The sequence below is a fragment of the Danio aesculapii genome, chromosome 15 (assembly GCF_903798145.1).
Source record: "Danio aesculapii chromosome 15, fDanAes4.1, whole genome shotgun sequence".
NCBI classification, from domain to species: Eukaryota; Metazoa; Chordata; class Actinopteri; order Cypriniformes; family Danionidae; genus Danio; species Danio aesculapii.
In genome coordinates this window covers 12,938,896-12,959,031 of record NC_079449.1, presented here as the reverse complement: position 1 = coordinate 12,959,031, position 20,136 = coordinate 12,938,896, and the positions used below count along the sequence as shown (strand labels likewise).

At 35.4% G+C, this 20,136-nt stretch overlaps 1 protein-coding gene across 1 annotated transcript in view; it reads right to left on the bottom strand.

The window, feature by feature from the left end:
- The window catches only part of col4a4 (collagen, type IV, alpha 4), an 85,899-nt gene that overhangs the window by 45,137 nt on the left and 20,626 nt on the right, over window positions 1–20,136 (bottom strand). Inside the window, exon 2 of the mRNA XM_056474100.1 lies at window positions 19,167–19,238. Coding sequence (XP_056330075.1) covers window positions 19,167–19,238 — 72 coding nt within the window. The remainder of the gene's footprint in view (window positions 1–19,166; window positions 19,239–20,136) is intronic.

Sequence of the window (20,136 nt, the reverse complement as noted above, 5' to 3'; positions counted from 1 at the left end):
GTCTTTTATCTTGACATGCCGTCTAAAAAAGCGGTGCTCATAGGACGCAAGTCACGCACATCTGTCAACTAGGTTTACAAAGAAAAACTATGGAAATATACCATTGCATCTCATCTCGTGCACACGTGAGTGTCTATCTCTACACACACAAGAATGAACTGCACTATTATTATGGATAGACATAGTAGAGCTAGCATCTTCATTAAAAGAGATTTCAGTTTTGAAGCTTACTGAGTCTTATGCACAATTACTGTTTTTCTGTTGTTTTAGGAGAGGGTTGGGCTCCACCTTTGAAAGTTTAATATGCAGTCTCCTAATTATAATGCTTTATTTTTCAAGCAATTCAGTTCTGTGGCTGATGTGACTAAACACTTCTGCCTGGTCAAAATAAACAGAAAAAGCAAGCACTGGGGTTTGTATTATTCCTGTTGTACCATACTTGTATCGAAACGGGACCACAAAACCAAGGTACATACCGAACTGTGACTTCACTGTACCAATACACCCCTATATATGTATATTTATACAACAGTTAGATAGCCGTGCGATATTTTGCCAGTAACAGCACTTGTCCAGCCTCTTCACCCTTCATCATTGTGTATTACTCCACCCACATACAGCAACAAGCAGGAGACACTCTACAGTTTGACAAATATTCCCGCTGTTGGACAACATAATGTGCTTTTGAGGCTTTTTTTAGTCGAGAATGTAGTTGTTTAGATTGTAACTATGCAGTTTATTTATAGGGATAGTTCCTATTTTAAAATATTTATAATTTCTGAGAAAAAGCGCATTGGCGACTGTAATAGACTGTATTACTGTAGGGAGATATCTCTGTAGACTGATTCATGCAGTTCAGCCTTATAATCTTAATACGTGAGCAAAATCACCTGATTTGTCATCACTTTAGACATTACACTAGAGAATCATTCAAACACTAGCTCTAAAGTGATGTTGGTGAATTAGTAACGGTTTCTGCTGTTCTGACGTCAGCTGCAGATGTGAACAAATGGAGGAGGAAAGTAGTAGTTTTTTTCAAAAGGGTTTTTAGACTATCCGTGTTTGATTTCCTTTTTTATATACACAATGCTGATATATTGTGATGCTGAACTGTTGTATAAACGCAATATCACACTCGTAGCATGGCGATGTGGCTGAATATCATCACTGGTGGAGCACCTGCAGCCTCGTGCCAACACACGCCTCCCACTAGTGCCAACATACAGCCACATTGCAGAGAGAAAGAGAGAGAGAGAGAGAAATTACATACAAGGGAAGTCAAAATTTTTGCCCTCCTGTGATTTTTCTTTTCTTTTTTAAATATTTCCCAAATTATGTTTAACAGAGTTATGTTTAAGGTCTTTATTTTTAGCCCCCTTAAGCAATTTTTTTTTTCAATAGTCTACAGAACAAACCATTGTTATTCAATAACTTAATAACACTCACGTACCTAGTTTACCTAATTAACCTAGTTAAGCATTTAAATGTCACTTTAATCTGTATAGAAGTGTCTTGAAAAATATCTAGTCAAATATTATTTACTGTCATCATGGCAAAGATAAAATAAATCAGTTATTAGAAATGAGTTATTAAAATTATTATGTTTAGAAATGTGTTGAAAAATCTTCTCTCCGTAAACAGAAATGGGCTTTTTTGGAAATTTAGCTTTGACTGCTCAGTGCATTACATCAGACTTATAAAACAATCCTCACAAAAAAAATGATGCTGACAAAAGCTTGCTCTACATAAATAAATAGTGATGACTATTGCGTGAGAATGAATTAGTGAATTTCATGAATGACTGGTTATCCAAAAGAGCTCTGACTGAAACAACACACACCGACGGGAACTGAGAGCACACACAAGCACACGCACACACACACACATACACACACACAAGCACACACACACACACACACACACACACACACACACACAGACAGACAGACGGGAACAGTGGTGGATCACTGGGATTTAGCAGTGTTTATATATACACAAACCAAAAATCCTTAAAAATGTACAGTGAAAAATATGCCAAAAATGTGACTTAAAACACACACACGCGCACACACACACTCTCTCTCTCTTCAAGCACACTTCATGGTGTTCATCCTCCCTGGATGGGAGGAAAGGATTGTGTTAATTGCAGGTTCTTCCCACAGCTGGTTTGTGACAGTTTCAGTTTTAGAGCACTTTTAATTAAAATACCAGGAATAATCTTCCCTCTGTCTCTTCCTCTGGTCATCTTCAGCTGACACAGCATAAAAGGCTCCATTCTCTTGGTATGTTTACAAAACAAGAATGTCATCAAAACCTTTTTTCCCTTCATTTTGGCCATTCATATAGATAAAAAAGTGTTTTGGTGGGCTGGAAAATGCAAACTTGAAAATGGGTTTCGAAGCACAGGTTCTTGAAATATATACAGTGCTTTCCACACATAGATTTTACTTGAGTGGGCCACCCAGGTATATTAACAGCCGCCCAAGTATATTTCAAGAGTTTCCACTTAGATATGCTTAGCATTAATAGCAGGTTTGGCATGCTGTCCCGGGAGAGAACCCTGAGCTCGGAGATATTTGAGCCCAGGGCTCCCGTCCGGTCAATACGCATTTCAGGAGATCCGAGATCAGGTAGGTCTTAAGAGCTCCCCCTTTAGAAAAGGGAGGAAAAGGAGGAGATGGGGTGGAAGGGGGTATTCTTCCAAAACGAAGATAGAGCAGTAGGGAGAAAATTATCCATTTATAGTAAACTAGGATCACTTTGATTGAATTATTACTGATTACAGATGAGCGGCCAGTCGTGCTTAATCATATCACATGCTCCTCTTGAAATTATTTTATGAAACTTCACTTGGTGACATTTGTTTTTTTATTATTATCAGCCTTTTACACTTTTTTGTATCCGCCCAATAGCCAAACATCCATGATCGCTTAACTAGTGGAAAATGTCCTCTCGCCCTACACGTTTCCTATGTCTCGTTGTGTGTGCGAAAACTGTCAACACTCTCAGAGAGCCACAGAGATGCGCCTTTTTGGGACTTAAAAATGCATCCGTCCAGGGTTTCTAAATCTCCAAAAATGTCCAAAATTCAGCTTTTGGTTTCACTTTCTAAGCTGTTATCAATTTTATTTTAAGCCTGATTTACTTTTGCTTGGCTTCGTAGCTGACAGCATGAGCACAGCCGAAAGACTGAGAGAAACATTATATAAATAATCGTTTGATCTAAACAACTCAGATAAACTTTTCTATTTACTCAGAGAGGACGAAATTACATCTAAACTAAATATATGTACATCGTTAGAAATGGTTAATTAACTCATTTGCCTTATTTTAATAATCTACATTTTTATTCTTGTAATTATTATACTTTTCAGAGACTTTTATTCCATAGATGTTTCTCTTCCTTTATGTCATTTATTTATCTTTTGCTGTAAATATTTCTTAATTTGACAATGTTGATATATTACATATTTTATACATATCTAACATGCTTTGGAAATACTGCACAAAATGGCAGCAGCAGATTTGACTTGTCAGAGGGTGCACATGGCTCCTGAATAGAATAAAAGTAAACAAATAGTGGATTTCTTTTTTTATTTCAACAGTCTTTAAAATAAAACCTTTCACCCATAGAAAAAACTGTGTATAATAGATGAAAATATTGTTAAATTCACATTTTTTTGTCACAGGTAACAATGTTCCGTGGGTAAAAGGTGTGTTTCAATCCGGATACCACCCCAAGTATATTTTAAACCTGCAGAAAGCACTGATATCTATATGAAAACAGTGAAAACTTGTACATGTGTATATGTATTTGTGCATTGCTAACCAAAACAACATTGACAGACTGTATGACTGCATATGTGCATGTGTCTAGTCTTTTATTACATTAGTGGCATTGCCAACTACAGGCTTGACATGAATAACTTTATTCCATGGGATTAATTTTGATTGTAATAATGTTTTAACACAAAGGAAAACCATTTATAGAACATGCTGATAACCAACAAAAATACTGATTGACAAGCAAACCAATAACCTGGCAATGCAAGTTTACTTTAACTTTATTATTAAATCGGTTTATTTCCCCATTGTGAGGTCAAAGTCTAATAATTTGCATATCTAAAGTCCAGCTCACACTTTGTGATTTTTAAAATCCTTTAAAGGGGTGGTCCAGAGTGTATTTTTAATTCTTGATTGTGTTTATAGGGTGCAAAGCAATGTGTGCTTGTGTTTTATTTGTAGAAAATCACGTTATTTTTTCATATATCTTACTTTGATTATATACAGCTAACATGAAAAGGACTGTCATATTTCCTAGTTCCTCTGAAGACCCGCTCTCAAGAGGCTCTGATTGGTCCGCTAACATAAAGTTCTGTGATTTGCGGATCAGCTCCACATCACCAAGAAGCGTCTCTGTTATAACATTACAGCGCCTCTGGCCACGCCCCTTCACTGTGTGGGGTGTATGCATGTACCTGAAGGGTTTATTACATCATTAACCCAGATGTTTTTTTTTGTAATCCCCAAACTTCCTTTGCCGTAGGCTTCGCTAAGCTAACTCTGTAAAAGCCTAATGTCTCTCTTTGCATTAAACTTTAAACATATTACATTCAGAGATGTTGTTTATGTTCACACAGCTACATTACACACCAACTAAAGTTTAAAATATGGTATCGTAGTGGACCACCCCTTTAAGATTGTAGCTTGTCAGACTGTATGAACATGATCCGACTATAAGAAGAAGAAGTTGTCATAATATCAGACTAAATGACAATCTAGACGTGGCAAACACAGACACATGAAAGGTGCGCTGGACTTGAGACCGGCTTTGTTCTGGTCTATAGAACAGTCTATTAAAGTTTCTCAAAATAGCAACGCGCCACAATGTGCATCTACACGCCTCCTTTTTTAGACCAGAATGCCTATGGGCGCACATATGAGTTCAAATGCATTTGCTATTTAAACAGCGTGGCACAAAACGTCAAATTGACTGAAACTAGCAAACAACAATTGCGTCGCGCCTTGTGCCACATTGCGCCGGGTGTATGATAGGGCCCATAGTGTGGATTTCAACATATGTCTATTTGCACATGGAAGTTAAACAATAAGCGTAATCTTTTATGGTCAGTCATTCGTAGGTTCACGACTGAAAACTTGTCACTGTTCGCCAAAATTTACCATTTTAGGTAAAATATTTACCATTTTAAGTCAAAAATTGGTTGTCACATGTCTGTTGAAATTGCCAATTACAGGTTAAAGTACAAGTCAGAATCAAATGTTTATCCCTAAAACACTGAAAACTTGAGTTTTTGAGAAGTTAAATAATAAATGAGATAATTGAATAAAGTTTGTGTATTTGGCTCAATAAGGCATGCAACTCTATTACAAATGTATTAGACAAACTCCAAATGTTTTAAACAAACTACTGAAAAAACTTTTTTCCAGGTTCATCAAGTGGTACTCTTTTAGGCATGGGCGGGTGTAAGTTGGAAGGTTATCTGACGGTATGATAACCTTGGATAAAAACATCACGGTTTCACGGTATTATGATTACTGCTATAAAATAGATTCTTTTTATATTTCTGGGTTAAAAACAAAAACTTTTTTCCCTTTTGCACACAATATATTTTATTTTGAGAAACATTTAAAATATTTTGGTAGAGTAAACATATCAGGCTAAATTAATTATTGACTTCTGTTGTCTTTATTTGTTTCAAAAACAGATTTTTTTACAATTTAAAACGGCATCTTTGGATATCTTTTCTGCTGGAGATACTGTTGTCCTAAAAAACAGTATTGCAGAAAATGTTGACGGTTTTAAAATCTTGACCTTTTCAAACCTTGAAAACGATTATCGTCCCATGCCTATCCTGTATGTATAAAAGTTTACAGAAATCAGTCCAAAAACTAAGTGAGCTATGAGCGAAAGGCTAAATAAGTATTTCTTTATTTTTGCTCTAATATTCTTTATTAGATAACAGTATATTCGTCACCTGAAGTTGCTACATACTGTACCTACAGTTCTCAGTAAAAAAAAAAAGTGTTAAATGTCGAACAAAATAATTCCAAAAAGAAATATATGTACTTATACTTGACCTTGTGATGCGAGTGTGTGTGTGTGTGTGTGTGTGTGCTGAACAGCATGCACTCAGTGGTTGTGACAGAAGCAGATCAGTGTGTGTTGAGGGTGTTCACAGTTTTTCAGGGAAAGCACTGACTGTGATAATCACTAAAGACCCAGTGGATTCCCCCAGCAACACACACACATCCGCACACCTCTGCTTTACGATTAGGGCTTGCACAGCAGAATACAGCTGTCCACACCATCACACACACAACTCCTGAACCAAACAGACAAGGGTTCACATGTGAAACTCATTCAAAGATCAATAGAGCTGTTCAGAGTCTAGAACTACAAACCGGAAGGCACAAAAATCAATCTCTAAAATAGTTGTGTTGCTTATATTCTTCAGCAATACAATATTTCTTTTAAAATAAAAATCCTGTAATATAATAATAATAATAAACAGTTCAGATGCAAAACCCTTTAATGCCGTCTGAAATGTTGTTCTAAAATGAGCATCTTTCTCGACTTTCTATATGTTTAATTATTTCACTTTAAAGACAGTTAAAAGAACTTATACATTACCATAAGAGTGAAATTACTGGACCTACACACAGCAACAACAACTACTACTACTACTACAATGACTACGACAACTACACCTACTACGATGACTACTATGACTACTACTACTTCTATGACGACTTCTACTATTACAACTACTACTATTACGATGACTACTACAGCGACAACGACTACTATGGCGACAACAACTACTGTACGACCATGACTACTACTACCACTATTACAACGACTACTACTTTGACTACGTCAATGACTACTATTACTACTACAACTACTATGAAAACTAAGACTACTACTACAGCAACAACGATTACTATGGCGAAATGACCACTACTACGACTACTATTACTACAATTATGACTACAATGACGACTACTACTATGGCGACTACTACTACCACTACTACTGACAATGACTACTACGACAACTACGATGACTACTATGACGACTTCTACTAGTATGACTACTATGACTTATACTACTATGATGACTACAACTATTGCTACAACTACTACTATTACTTCAGCGACTACTAATACTACGCTGGCTACTATTACTACTACTACAACAACAATGATGACAACTACTATGACTACTACAACTTTTTCTACTACAACTACTTCAACTATTACGATGATGACTACTACTATGGCGACAATGACTACTACGGCGACAAAGATTACTACTACTATGACTACAATGACTATGATGACGACTACGACGACAACTACTACTACAACGACAACAACAACAACTACTAAGACAACTATGACTACTACAATGACTACTTCAACAACTACTAGTACTATGACTACTACAACTACTACTACTACTATGATGACTTCTATGACAACTACAACTACTATTATTGCTTCAACTACTACCATTACTACAGTGACTACTACTACTACTACTACTACTACGCTGGCTACTATTACTACTACTACAACAATGATGATGACTACTATGACTACTACAGCTTTTACTACTACAACTACTTCAACTATTACAATGACGACTGCTACAACGGTGACAATGACTACTACAGCGACAACGATTACTACTACTACTATGACCACGACGACAACTACGATGACAGCTACTACTACAATGACAACTACAGCTACTAAGACAACTATGACTACTACTACTACAATGACTACTACAATGACTACTATGCTACTATTGGAAGAAAGTTCAAGATCCCATAATGCAATTCAAAACATAAAGTAAATGTTTTTTGGTAAACCATCCATTCAAACACACTCTACTAGCTGTGTCCCAGTACTGAACTCTGAAAGACAAAGATAGGCGTCATGATGGGCACAATTATTTACACAAAAAACACTGCAAACCCATAGAAGCATGAAAGTGTGTACACACACACACACACTTGACGTCTTTCATTAGAGAAAGTATTAGTGGTTAGCATCTCAAAGCCTACGGACTCTGTGATTATGCGAGCCAGAGAAAGTGTCTGACACACACACACACATACACACAGTTTTGCATGAATAGTTCAAAGGTCTAAGACTAGACTAGTAGACATGTGGCCTGAGGCATGTGAACCTGTGGCAATAGACCTTATAGACCTTTGGAACAAAAGAACTAAGACCTAAGAGACAAAGTAATGCAACAAAGGGCACACACAGGCAATTTGGCTCTCTTGTTTTAGGCTTATTCCTTAAGGCAGATTACTGGTTACCACTTAAGACTCATGGGTCAGTCTGGAACACGACATGATGCATACTTTAAAAAAAAAATAGTATGTCAAGCCAAGCAACATGCCATGGGCAAAAGGTTGAGGTCAGTATGTTTTTTTCTGAAATGCCTCTTTGCTCACTAATATATTAAGAATACAATAAAAAAATAGTCATATTTAAAACAAATCTAAGACAGAGCATTTTGCTGAATATGCACTATAATCATTGCATTTTTAACTTGTTAGCAATACATGTTAGTGTTTATTTACAGCAAATTGCTGAAGAAAAAAAGGATCTTTCCGTCTATCCTTTCCACAAGGGGTTGTTGCTAGAAGGGATACCGCTGCGGCCGAAGTCAACACAAATTATTACTTTTATTTATTAAATTACCCATTAATTGCAATTTATTAATGTCTACCCTAAACCCAACCATTAAAGTGATATAATAATATTAATTATTGTTGTACAATGTCACAAAAATTATGCTATATTGATGTGAGTATCGTCAGCTGTATCCCATCTAGATCTCTATTACCTGCAACCCTGCTTCAACACACTTACCTGCAGGTTTCAAATAAGCCTGAAGGACTCAATTAGTTTGATCAAGTGTGTTAAATTAGGGTTAAAGCTAAACCGTGGAGACCTGTGGCCCTCCAGGTAATGAGTTTGACACCTGTGGCTCACACCGTGTCCTAACACATGATGTGACGCGCAATAAAATGTATATTCTAAAAGGGGTTTTTGTCCAATCCAACCATGATGGCGACATGTCAGACTAATCAGACTTTCAAATGACAACATAAAAACAAAAAGACATAAAAATATAAGTACCAAGACCACCTGACACGATCTAATTTACATTCAGAAATATTTATGTTTGATCTGAACCTATCATACCATTCTGTGATATCTACTGCCACACTGAAGCACTGGCAGATTACTTAAGGCAGATCTTGAAGATAACACACAGTAATCTGGATTCCAGATACATACGTATAAGTAAAAGCACCACAATTAAAATAAATCATTACATTTCTTCTCAACCACTTTCCCCAGTATGAATAAATTTTATAGGATTTTTGTCTTCAGGAAAGAGTCAGTACTTCCATATCGCACACCTCTATTAAAAATATCATGCAATTTACAGACATCTTCCCAGCAGACACAGGACGTCAACATGACGTCAGACTGACGTTGTACCACAATGTCATGGGATGTTGCATTTTGTTTGGAATTAAAAATCGGGTTGATGTCAGAGCCCAGTGTCATGCTGACATCAATGTCCAACATCCAACAGAGTTTGCATTTTGGTCACTTTCCAAAGCAACATAAAATCAACCAAATATCAACACATAATGATGTTACAGATTTACCATGTGGGGACGTTACCAATACAACATCTATCAGACATTAGATTTTGGTTGCCTGATCTGACAAATAAATGTCAGTATTTGAGGTTTAAGATGTTGGCTCGATGTTGGATTTGGCTCACTTTCCAACACAACTCAAAAACAACCAAATATCAACACCATTTCATGTCATTATAGAGCAGCAAAAAAGTCCTTAGATGATGGCGACCTAAATCTAACCTAACATTAACATCTTATGACGTTGTGTGTCTGCTGGGTTCCTTGAGCCATTTATTTGTAATGGCCTTTTACTCATAGTTAGCAGTGTATTAAACATACATGTATAATTTTTTGGCATTTTTGAAGAACTAATTCCCAGGTTTTAATGTTACCTTCTAGAGTCAATTCCATTATTGCATTCATCTCTTCATTCAGATCATGCCAATAGGTGTGCATAATATTACAATCATAAAAGATGTGAAAATGATTACATTTTCATTACATTTCCACATTTTCTCTAGCATTAAATGTCTATTTTAGAAACAGCTTTTATTTCTGCTTCTTTCTATTTCTTTATTACTGTATGTCCTTTATTCAGTGTTAAATGTAACCAGGGTGAGTATCAATTGACATTTACCGCCATGCTGAAGCACCAGCAGATTATTTACAGCAGATTTTGAAAATATAATAACTAGCAAACATAACTTTAAACATGAATGTTAGAACTTTGATTCGGTACAAACCAGCAGTCACTCAACATACTTTTAATAATGTTAATGAGGTTTAAATTTATTGATTTAAGTTTTTTAAAAGGGTTAAATTTACTAACTCTAACCCACTGTTCTGCGCTTCTGAATGTCTCTGGTATTTAAATGATTCTGTCGTGTCATGTCTGCTTCAGACACACAAATTGCTTGCCGCTGGAGTCTTGTTGCATTGTGTGCTGTTAGGACATGGTGTTATTCTTTAAATAAGATATTGGGTGACCCTACTAAAATGTAAAGAGTAAAAATAAATACATTAAATAAATTAATCAATAAACCAAATTTTTATTGAAAACTAACTAACTACATACCTACATAAATACAACAATTGTAAGAAGTACAATTGTTTGCCCTCCTGTGAATTGTTTAAAAAATTAAAAAATTTAAGGTCAATATTATCATATTTGATAGTCTACAGAAAAAAAACATCATTAAACAATGATTTGCCTAATTAACCTAACTTGGCTAATTAACCCAATTAACCTAGTTAAGCCTTTAAATTGCACTTTAAACTGAATACTAGTATCTTGAAAATATCTAGTAAAATATTATGTACTGACATCATGACAAAGATAAAATAAATCAGTTACTAGAAATTAGTCATTAAAACAATCATGTTTAGAAAAAGTGTTGTCATTAGAGATGACTTGGATTTTCATCAATTTACTCCTCATTCCACCCCAATCCAGGAATTTATGGGATAGCGTCAGTCCTCCAGTGACTGCACTTTGATTGCAACATGGAAGTGTTCACCATCTCACCATTAATAAAAATAAGTGATGCATATCCACTCACTGGCCACTTTATTAGGTAGAGAGACAATTAATTTAACATTTATTAGGTAGAGAGAAAATATCTATTCTTGGCACACTTTGGGCTCATTAGTTTCTATTGAGCATTGCTGACCATATCCATCCCTTTATAACCACAGTGTACCCATCTTCTGATGGCTACTTCCAGCAGGATAACGTGCCATGCTATAAAGTGCGAATCATCTCAGACTGGTTTCTTGAACATGACAATGAGTTCACTGTACTCAAATGGCCTCCACAGTCACCAGATCTCAATCCAATAGAGCACCTTTGGGATGTGGTGGAGCTGGAGATTCACATCATGGATGTGCAGCCGACAAATCTGCAGCAACTGCGTGATGCTATCATGTAAACGTGACCAAAATCTCGGAGGAATAATTCCTTGTTGAATCTATGCCATAAAGGATTAAGGCAACAAAGGCAAAAGGGGGTCCAACCCTTTACTAGTAAGGTGTACCTAATAAAGTGGCCGGTGACTATGTATTGTGTGCACGAGCACAGACTGCTCAAATACTTCTCAACAGAGTATGATCTCCTTTAAAAAAGCCAAAAATGTCAAATATTTTCAGCATTGACCATTGACAGATTTCATGTGGTAGTGTGTGTGTCTTTGTGAGCAGCTGTGCACACTCTTGTAACTGCGTTCCTAAGCGTAATTGGGCCGCCGGGCTTTACGAGGCTGTCATAAATTTGTCATTCTTGCGCTAAAGACTATTATTATTTTGTTTTAAGAACCTGCTGCGAGGACACATTCACTCTCTCTGTGCCACACAGACACACAAATCCATGGATCCATACATACCTGTCTAATCGTTTTACTTCTGTTTCTGTCATACAAATGCATTACGTACAGTTTTCTTCCAGTCAAATTGAATTGTTTTTTCTCAAATATTTTCCAAGCGTTGTTTAACAGAGAGATTTTGTCATCATATTTATTAAACATAATGGTTTTATAGGCTAATTCATTCCTTTTGTCTTTGTCATGATTAAAGTACAAAATATTTTAGTAATTACCAGTGGGGGAAAGAGTACTGAAAATTCATACTCAAGTAAAAGTACCATAACTTGGCCAAAACTGTGCAAGTAGAGTTAAAATATCTGTTGTAAAGTTACTCAAAGTCTGAGTAGAAGCCCCTTTAAAAGTACTCAAGAGTAGTGAGTAGTGCATATTACACTTGAACGCCTGATGCGTTTACATGTCATTTTTGCTTGTGTGTCTGTAAACGTAACATTCTGTAGTGCATTTAGTTATCTACACATCTTCTTGGACACTTTTAATGCTTCCGGATGGTTTGCTGCATTTCTAAAACACCTCATGTCTTGAGCTTGTTCAATGTGATACGGTTAACTTTCTATGCTGTAAAGATTACTCAAAGTATGAGTAAAAGCCCCTTTAAAAGTACTCAAGAGTTGTGAGTAGTGCGTATTACACTGTGAACAGCTGATGCATTTACATGCAATTTTTGAATGTGTGAGAAAACGTAACATTCTGTAGTGCATTTAGTTATCTTTATGGACACTTTTAATGCTTCCAAATGGTTTACTGCAATCATAAAGGCGCCTCATGTCTTAAGCTTGTTCAGTATGATGCGATTTACTTTCTATGTGTGAGAATCACAGGACTGATTTTTCGCCAATCCCCACAGTCAATAAAAACTTAAGTAGCGACTGCAGTTTGAAGGAAAATAGTGGAGTAAAAGTACTGATACTGCACTAAAAATGTACTCAAGGGAAAGCAAAAGTACAGATTTTTAAAACTACTTAGTAAATTACAATTCCTGAGAAAAACTACTCAATTACAGTAGTTTGAGTATTTGTAATTTGTTACTTTACACTGGTAGTTACTTTGAAAGATAATAATATTCAGCTTAAAGTGCCAGTTAAGGCTTAACTAATTAATTACGCTCTAAAAATATTCTTGTCAACTTTTTTAGATGAATCAAATTAAATTTTCTAGTCATTTCAACTTACATCAGTCAAACTGACTAAAATATTAAGTTAGGAGTTGTAAACTTAATAAAATGCAGTTGAAACATGATTAAGTAACATAAAAATATTTGTTTTGTTGACTATTTGTCATGAAACTTTTTATAGTGTAGGCTTATTAGGCAAGTCATTGAACAACAGTGGTTTGCTCTGTAGCCAATCAAAAAAAAAAAATCTTAAGAGAGATAATAATATCGACCTAAAATTTATGTTAATAATGTTTAAAACTGTTGGCACCAATAATCTAGTGGTTAGTGCGTCGACACATAGCACCAAAGTGCTTGCGGTGACCCAAGTTCAATTCCCGGCTCAAGATCTCTGCTCCCCACACTTTCCTGTCTGTTCATCTCCACTGTCCTGTCAATAAAGATAAAAATCCTTAACTAAACTAAAAGAAAAATTCTCTAATAATAAATAAAAAATAGATAGAAAATATTGTGAACATTTCCTTCAACTACAGAAGGGAAAATAAGCATTGAACACGTCATGTTTTTTCCTGGGAATAATATTTCTAAAGGAGCTGTTGACATGGAATTGACCCAGATTTTGGTAAAAACCCAAACAATATAAACATAAAAATAAAACAAACAAAAAATTTGTTTGAAAAATTTGTTTTGTGTAATAACAATGACACAAGGAGAAATACTGAACTACAAATTTAATACTTTATATAAAAGGCTTTTTTTTCTTTGGTGATGGCAGCTTTAAGACGCCTCTCATATGGAGAATGAAGTCACATGCATTACTCAGTTGAGGTTTTTACAGACTTCAACAGAGTGTGAAACGCTTGATGGTTCTGTGGGTCTCGTCTATCAGATCTGATCTTTGTTTTGTATTTTATATTGGATTCCACTCAGATGATTGGCTGGGTCATTCTGCAGCTTGATTTTCTTTCTCTGAAAGCATTAGAGACTTTCCCTGGCTGTGTTTTGGATCATTGTCTTGCTGAAATGTCCACACTGGTTTCATCTTCATCATCCTGCTAATGTAGATGTTGGACTGAAGCAGCTAATATTAATTTACAATGACGAAGGGCAGAGGGTTGCTGAATAACCACTGAGGGATTTCAGCTGCTGTCTGGGCTTTAACTGCCTTTCTAAACCTCCCTTTCTTCATGTGTTCAATACTTTTTCCTTGCATAATGTTTTTTTTTTTTTTTTTTACATAGCTTCATTTATAAACTAATTAGGTTTGTTTCTTTGTATATATGGATTTCTTTGGTTACCAACATTCGGAAAACATTTCAAGTCAACGGCACCTTTAGAAATATGTTTTCTGAGAAAAATCTGTATCACATGCTACACTCACCGGCCACTTTAGCTACAGTATAGCCTTCAGAACTTAATCCCTTATGGAACAAATTCAACTGATTTTGGTCCTTATAAAAAGCTTAATTGTTACAAAGAGTTCCAAAGACTGAGAAAATCTCTCCCTCACCATTGCATCATCAACCTGAGCTGTTAATACAAAGCAGGGCTGATTCACGCTCTTATTTTAATGCTGTAAATAGAAACTCTACATTAGATTGGAATTTTTTTAGATTAAATTTTAACCTGTTATATTATTCAATTCAATTCATCTTTATTTCTATAGTGCTTTTACAATGTAGATTGTGTCAATGCAGCTTAACATAGAAGAAATTGTAGTAAATTGAAAACTGCTTTAGTCTAGTTTTTACAGTTCAGTTTACATAACTTACACACTATTTGACAAAAGACTTGTCGCCTATCCAAGTTTTAGGAATAGCAAATAAAGACTTGACTACAAGTTGATTATTTGGTATCAAAAGTGGCTTATATGAAAAGCAAAGGCCTTTTAATTATTTAAATAGGACAGTATGGTCTGACTTTGCTTTAGCAGAAATAATGTACAGTATAGAATATAAAGTCATGGTGCAGTGGAAAACTGAGCTTGGAGGACTGCATCCATATATATCTGCAATGACTCACATAACTTGTTAATAAAGTCATCTGGAATGGCAAAGAAAGCGTTCTTGCAGGACTCCCAGAGTTCATCAAGATTCTTTGGATTCATCTTCAATGCTTCCTCCTTTATCTTACCCCAGACATGCTCAATAATGTTCAAGTCTGGTGACTGGGCTGGCCAATCCTGGAGCACCTCGACCTTCTTTGCTTTCAGGAACTTTGATGCGGATGCTGAAGTATGAGGAGCGCTATCCTGCTGAAGAATTTGCCCTCTCCTGTGGTTTGTAATTATAATGGGCAGCACAAATGTCTTGATACCTCAGGCTATTGACGTTGCCATCCACTCTGCAGCTCTCTTGCATGCCCCATACCAAATTTTACCACAAACCATGATTTTTTTCTTCACCAAACTTGACTGATTTCTATGAGAATTTTGGGTCCATGTGGGTTCCAGTAGGTCTTCTGCAGTACTTGTGATAATTGGGATGCAGTTCAACAGATTTTCATTGGAAAATCTACCTTCTACCTTAAGCATGGACTTTGCGGCCCAAATGATCAACTAGAAGTCAAACTATTATTTGTTGCTCTTACAACTGGGACTGACAAAAAGGACTTTTGTCAGGTAGTGTAACTGCTACAATATGCTATATAGTAATATTACAGTTTTATTGTAGTTTTGATACACAGATACATTTAGCCATTTAGCCAAGGCATTTCAAAAACATAAAAAAAATAGAGAACAATCAAGAATGAAACTAAAATTATTTAAAACATATTCAATATAAAACACCTCAGCCAATCAAAATCTGTAGCATGTTGTCGGTCGTCAGAGTTATTTTTGTACAGAGGGGGAGCAGGATACCTGATGGGGTGACAATATATGAACCTGACAGCATAATAATGTTGCTGAAAACCTGACTGCACACCTGATACACACACACACACACACACACACACACACACACACACACACACACACACACACACACGCACACGCGCGCACACACACACACACACACACACACACACACACACACACACACACACACACACACACACACACACACACACACACACACACACACACACACACACACACACACACACCAACACCAACACACAGTAAACGCCCTGTAGCATTCCTCTGTAAAACTGCTCTTAATCGAAGTCAAGCATTCATGCCTCTGAAATACTCATTAACATATTACATCTTTTTTTTTGTTTTACCTCTTGAAAGAACAAGCCAAGAGCTGCATTATGCCAACACCTGGTTGCAGCTATTCAGGTGCAGACGTGAACAGGCATGTGCTACTGGCATGAAACTAGGTCAGTGTGCCAGTGTGTGTTTGAGTGAACATGTACTAAATGTTGTGCGACAACAGAATAAATAGGATTAGAGTGAGGCCTAGTTAATGAGATTAAATCGATCCCGTAACAGTGGGAGACTTCTCGCCTCGCCGTTCAGACTAACACTTCCTATGTCTGAAAACCTAGTCTGTAAAAGTCCCGATACACTCATTTCATACTTCGTTCTTTATTTAGAGGTAAAAAGTTTTAAACACATGAGCAGCAATTACAAACATCACAGTGCAGTTCACACTGCATTTAAAAGAATATATAAATATGTATTGCATATTTCAGTCTTAAATTATAAAAACACACAATCTAAAATCATCAATAAGAACAGAGCAGTTCAAAAATATCTGAGCAAAGCAATACTTATGTTTGAACAAGATATGCAATTCGGCACATAAAGTCATGCTTATTCATATCAAGAAGGCGGAGCCTCAGAGCTACTCCCACTCATATACAGTATAAATGCAGTCGAAGTCAGAATTATGAGCCCTCCTTAATTATTAGCCCCCCTGTATATATATTAACACCAATTTCTCTTTAACGGAGAGAAGACTTTTTCAACACATTTCTAAACATAATAGTTTTAATAACTCATTTCTAATAACTGATTTATTTTATCTTTGCCATGATGACAGTACATAATATTTTACTCGGTATTTTTCAAGATACTACTTTTCAGCTTAAAGTGACATTTAAAGACTTAACTAGGTTAATTGAGTTAATTAGATGAGTTAGGGTATAGGCAAATCATTGTATAATGATTGTTTGTTCTGTAGACTATCAACTAAATAAAATTGCCTAAGAAGGTTAATAATATTGACCTAAAATGTTTTTGTTTTTTTTAATAAAAACTGATTTTATTCTTGCCCAATTAAGGATGCTTTCACATCTGTGTTTCGGGTCATTTGGTCCAGGGCAACAAGTGATTCATTGTAGCATTTTTTTGCCGTTTTTAGGTCCTTTTCTCACCACATTGATTGCTTTGGTCCGAACCAGTTGAAAAGAACCAAAATGCAGTCATGTGACAAAATTCACATCACTCATTGGCCAGATGTTATTGAACATATTTTCTAAACTGCTTTTTGATTGGTAAGAATTAACGTGCGGTTTAATATCAGTAATGCTGACTTGTAACTCTATATAGGTTGGATTGGTTTGGCATAAGTCGAGTTGTGAATCCAACACATTTCTCTGTTAATTATTATACTTTTTTTATTTAATTCTATTTAATTCTCTCATGCTTTCTGGATGATATTATATTATGTTGTGTCCGTCTATTTGTGTATTTTGAAACGACCTTTGTACCCTTTTTTCCATCTTTTTGTTGTGTTTTTGGTCTGTTTATGTTATTGTTTATTTTCTTATGCTCAAAACAATAAAAATATTATATAAAAAAGATGTAAACTACATATACATGTAAAATACATATTAAAATGATATTACAATAAAAAAAAAAAAAGAATTAACAAGCGGGAAAATGCCACTTGGAAAATGCCAATGGAACTCTCGCAAGTAAACAAACCGGCAGACACAAAATGTCGCTTTTTACTATGGAGGGACGACTGCACTGGCTGATTGTATCCCTGGTCATAGTATATTATATAGTTTGTATACATTACTTTAGACAAACTATTCATTTCGAGAATGAAGTTTTCTTCAATGAAGTTTCCAGCTGTGGCTGGAAAACAATGTTTTAATGCATTGCAAATGGCAAAGGCGCATTGCAAGTTCAGGAGGAGGCGTGAATTAACTTAGCTAAACTACGACATGGTCATCTTCCGGAAATATTACCAATGATCCATCAGGTAATGTTTTTCTCTCCCTCTCTGTGTTTAAAATTGATGGTAAAGTGCGGTCAACAAATATTTTTCCTCCACACCCCATAAGATGGGACAGCTCATCTGACTACGGCAGCTGGATTAGTGCAAAAAGGCTCAGTACTTTTTGCGGTTGGTTCTGTTTTAGTTTGAATCATGTTCTCACCACAAACGAACTGCTGCAGGGTTCATTTGAAAGCTTTTTTGGTTCGCTTTTGTTGCGCACTTGATTGCTACATTCACATCTGCCCAAACGAACCGCACCAAGAGAGAAAACGAACTCTAGTGCGATTCAGCCGAACTAAATAAGTACGTGTGAAAACACCGTAAAAGAATTAAGACTTTCTCCAGAAGAAAAAGATGTTATAGGAAATACTGTGAAAAATTCCTTGCTTTATTAAACATCATTTGGTAAATATTTGAAAAAGTAAAATTTGTTTGAGGATATAATCATTTATATAATTATACAATATTTTGATATGAGTACTTCCCAGTGCTGGCTTGTGGCAAATGCTGCATAAAACATATTCCAGAGTAATTGGCGCTTCATTCCGCTGTGGCAACCCTTTATACAGGGACTAAGCCAGAGGATAGCAAGTGAGTGAGAGAGTGAGGCAAGTACATTTTAAAAAATAGCATGAACCGTGGTGGAGAAAGTGCATAATAATTTTTTTCCAAAAGTACTGTACATTAGGGCCTTATAGGACAGTAAATCAACAGACACTTGAACCCTGTGTTGTCATGAATGATCTCAAACTATGATTTCATGATGCCAACAGTGTAAATGCTGTAATCGACGTACCTGCTCTCCTTTCGGGGGGAAACACTGGCAGACGCTGCAGTCTCGACCTCCACACTCTTCTGTCTTGTCCCCCTAAAACACAGATTTGTACAAATCAGATTTATAAAACGGACATATTTATTAAAATAATATATTAGTCTCTAAACATCTTTAGAAATAGAAAGATAATACATTTTACAAGAGAAATATTGCAAAAAAAAAATTGAATTTGATGTTTTTTTGTTTCTTTTAATTTTTTTCTCTTTTTAAAATTGTATTTAATATTTCCCCCCAACATATTAATACAAGTTATTTTTTGGACAGCTATTGTTATTGTTAGAAGTTATTTAGTTAGATTTGCTCCATATTTGGCTTCAGACTAAACTAAAGTACATGCACAAATATAATATTGTACAGCATCCTATAGAAAACAATCATTTAAAACAGAGATTTGTGAGGGGTGTACTTGTATATGCTAAAGATATGTTTACAATGTGAAATGGCAAAATATTATCTAAAATTATTTTATTTCATGATTACCTTAGCATAGTTATTTCATGCTAATTTATATGTCCTGTTTGTAAATGAAATTTATTACATGTTCTCATTTTAAACCATTTCATCACAAAATAAATAAACTAAATAAATAAAAATCATAATATATAATTTCCTTATTTGATGATTATTTAATAATCATTATTATCATAACTGGAAATCTAATTGATCAAATGCATGAATTTATATAAAAATATTTTACCAACGTGTAAAATCCCGGTATAGGATGCCTAGGAAATGTATAGAATGCCTGATGGTTTTAGGTAAAGTATGAAATATCAGTTTTATGTAAAGATTTTGCACACTTTTCCTTGGCATTCTATACATTTCCTATATAGAATAACAGGTATCATTTAGGCAAAGTGTCAGAAGAGAACAAAAAAAGCCTGTATTGATCATTACGTATTTTAAAGTGGAAGGAATATGAAATAAAGCC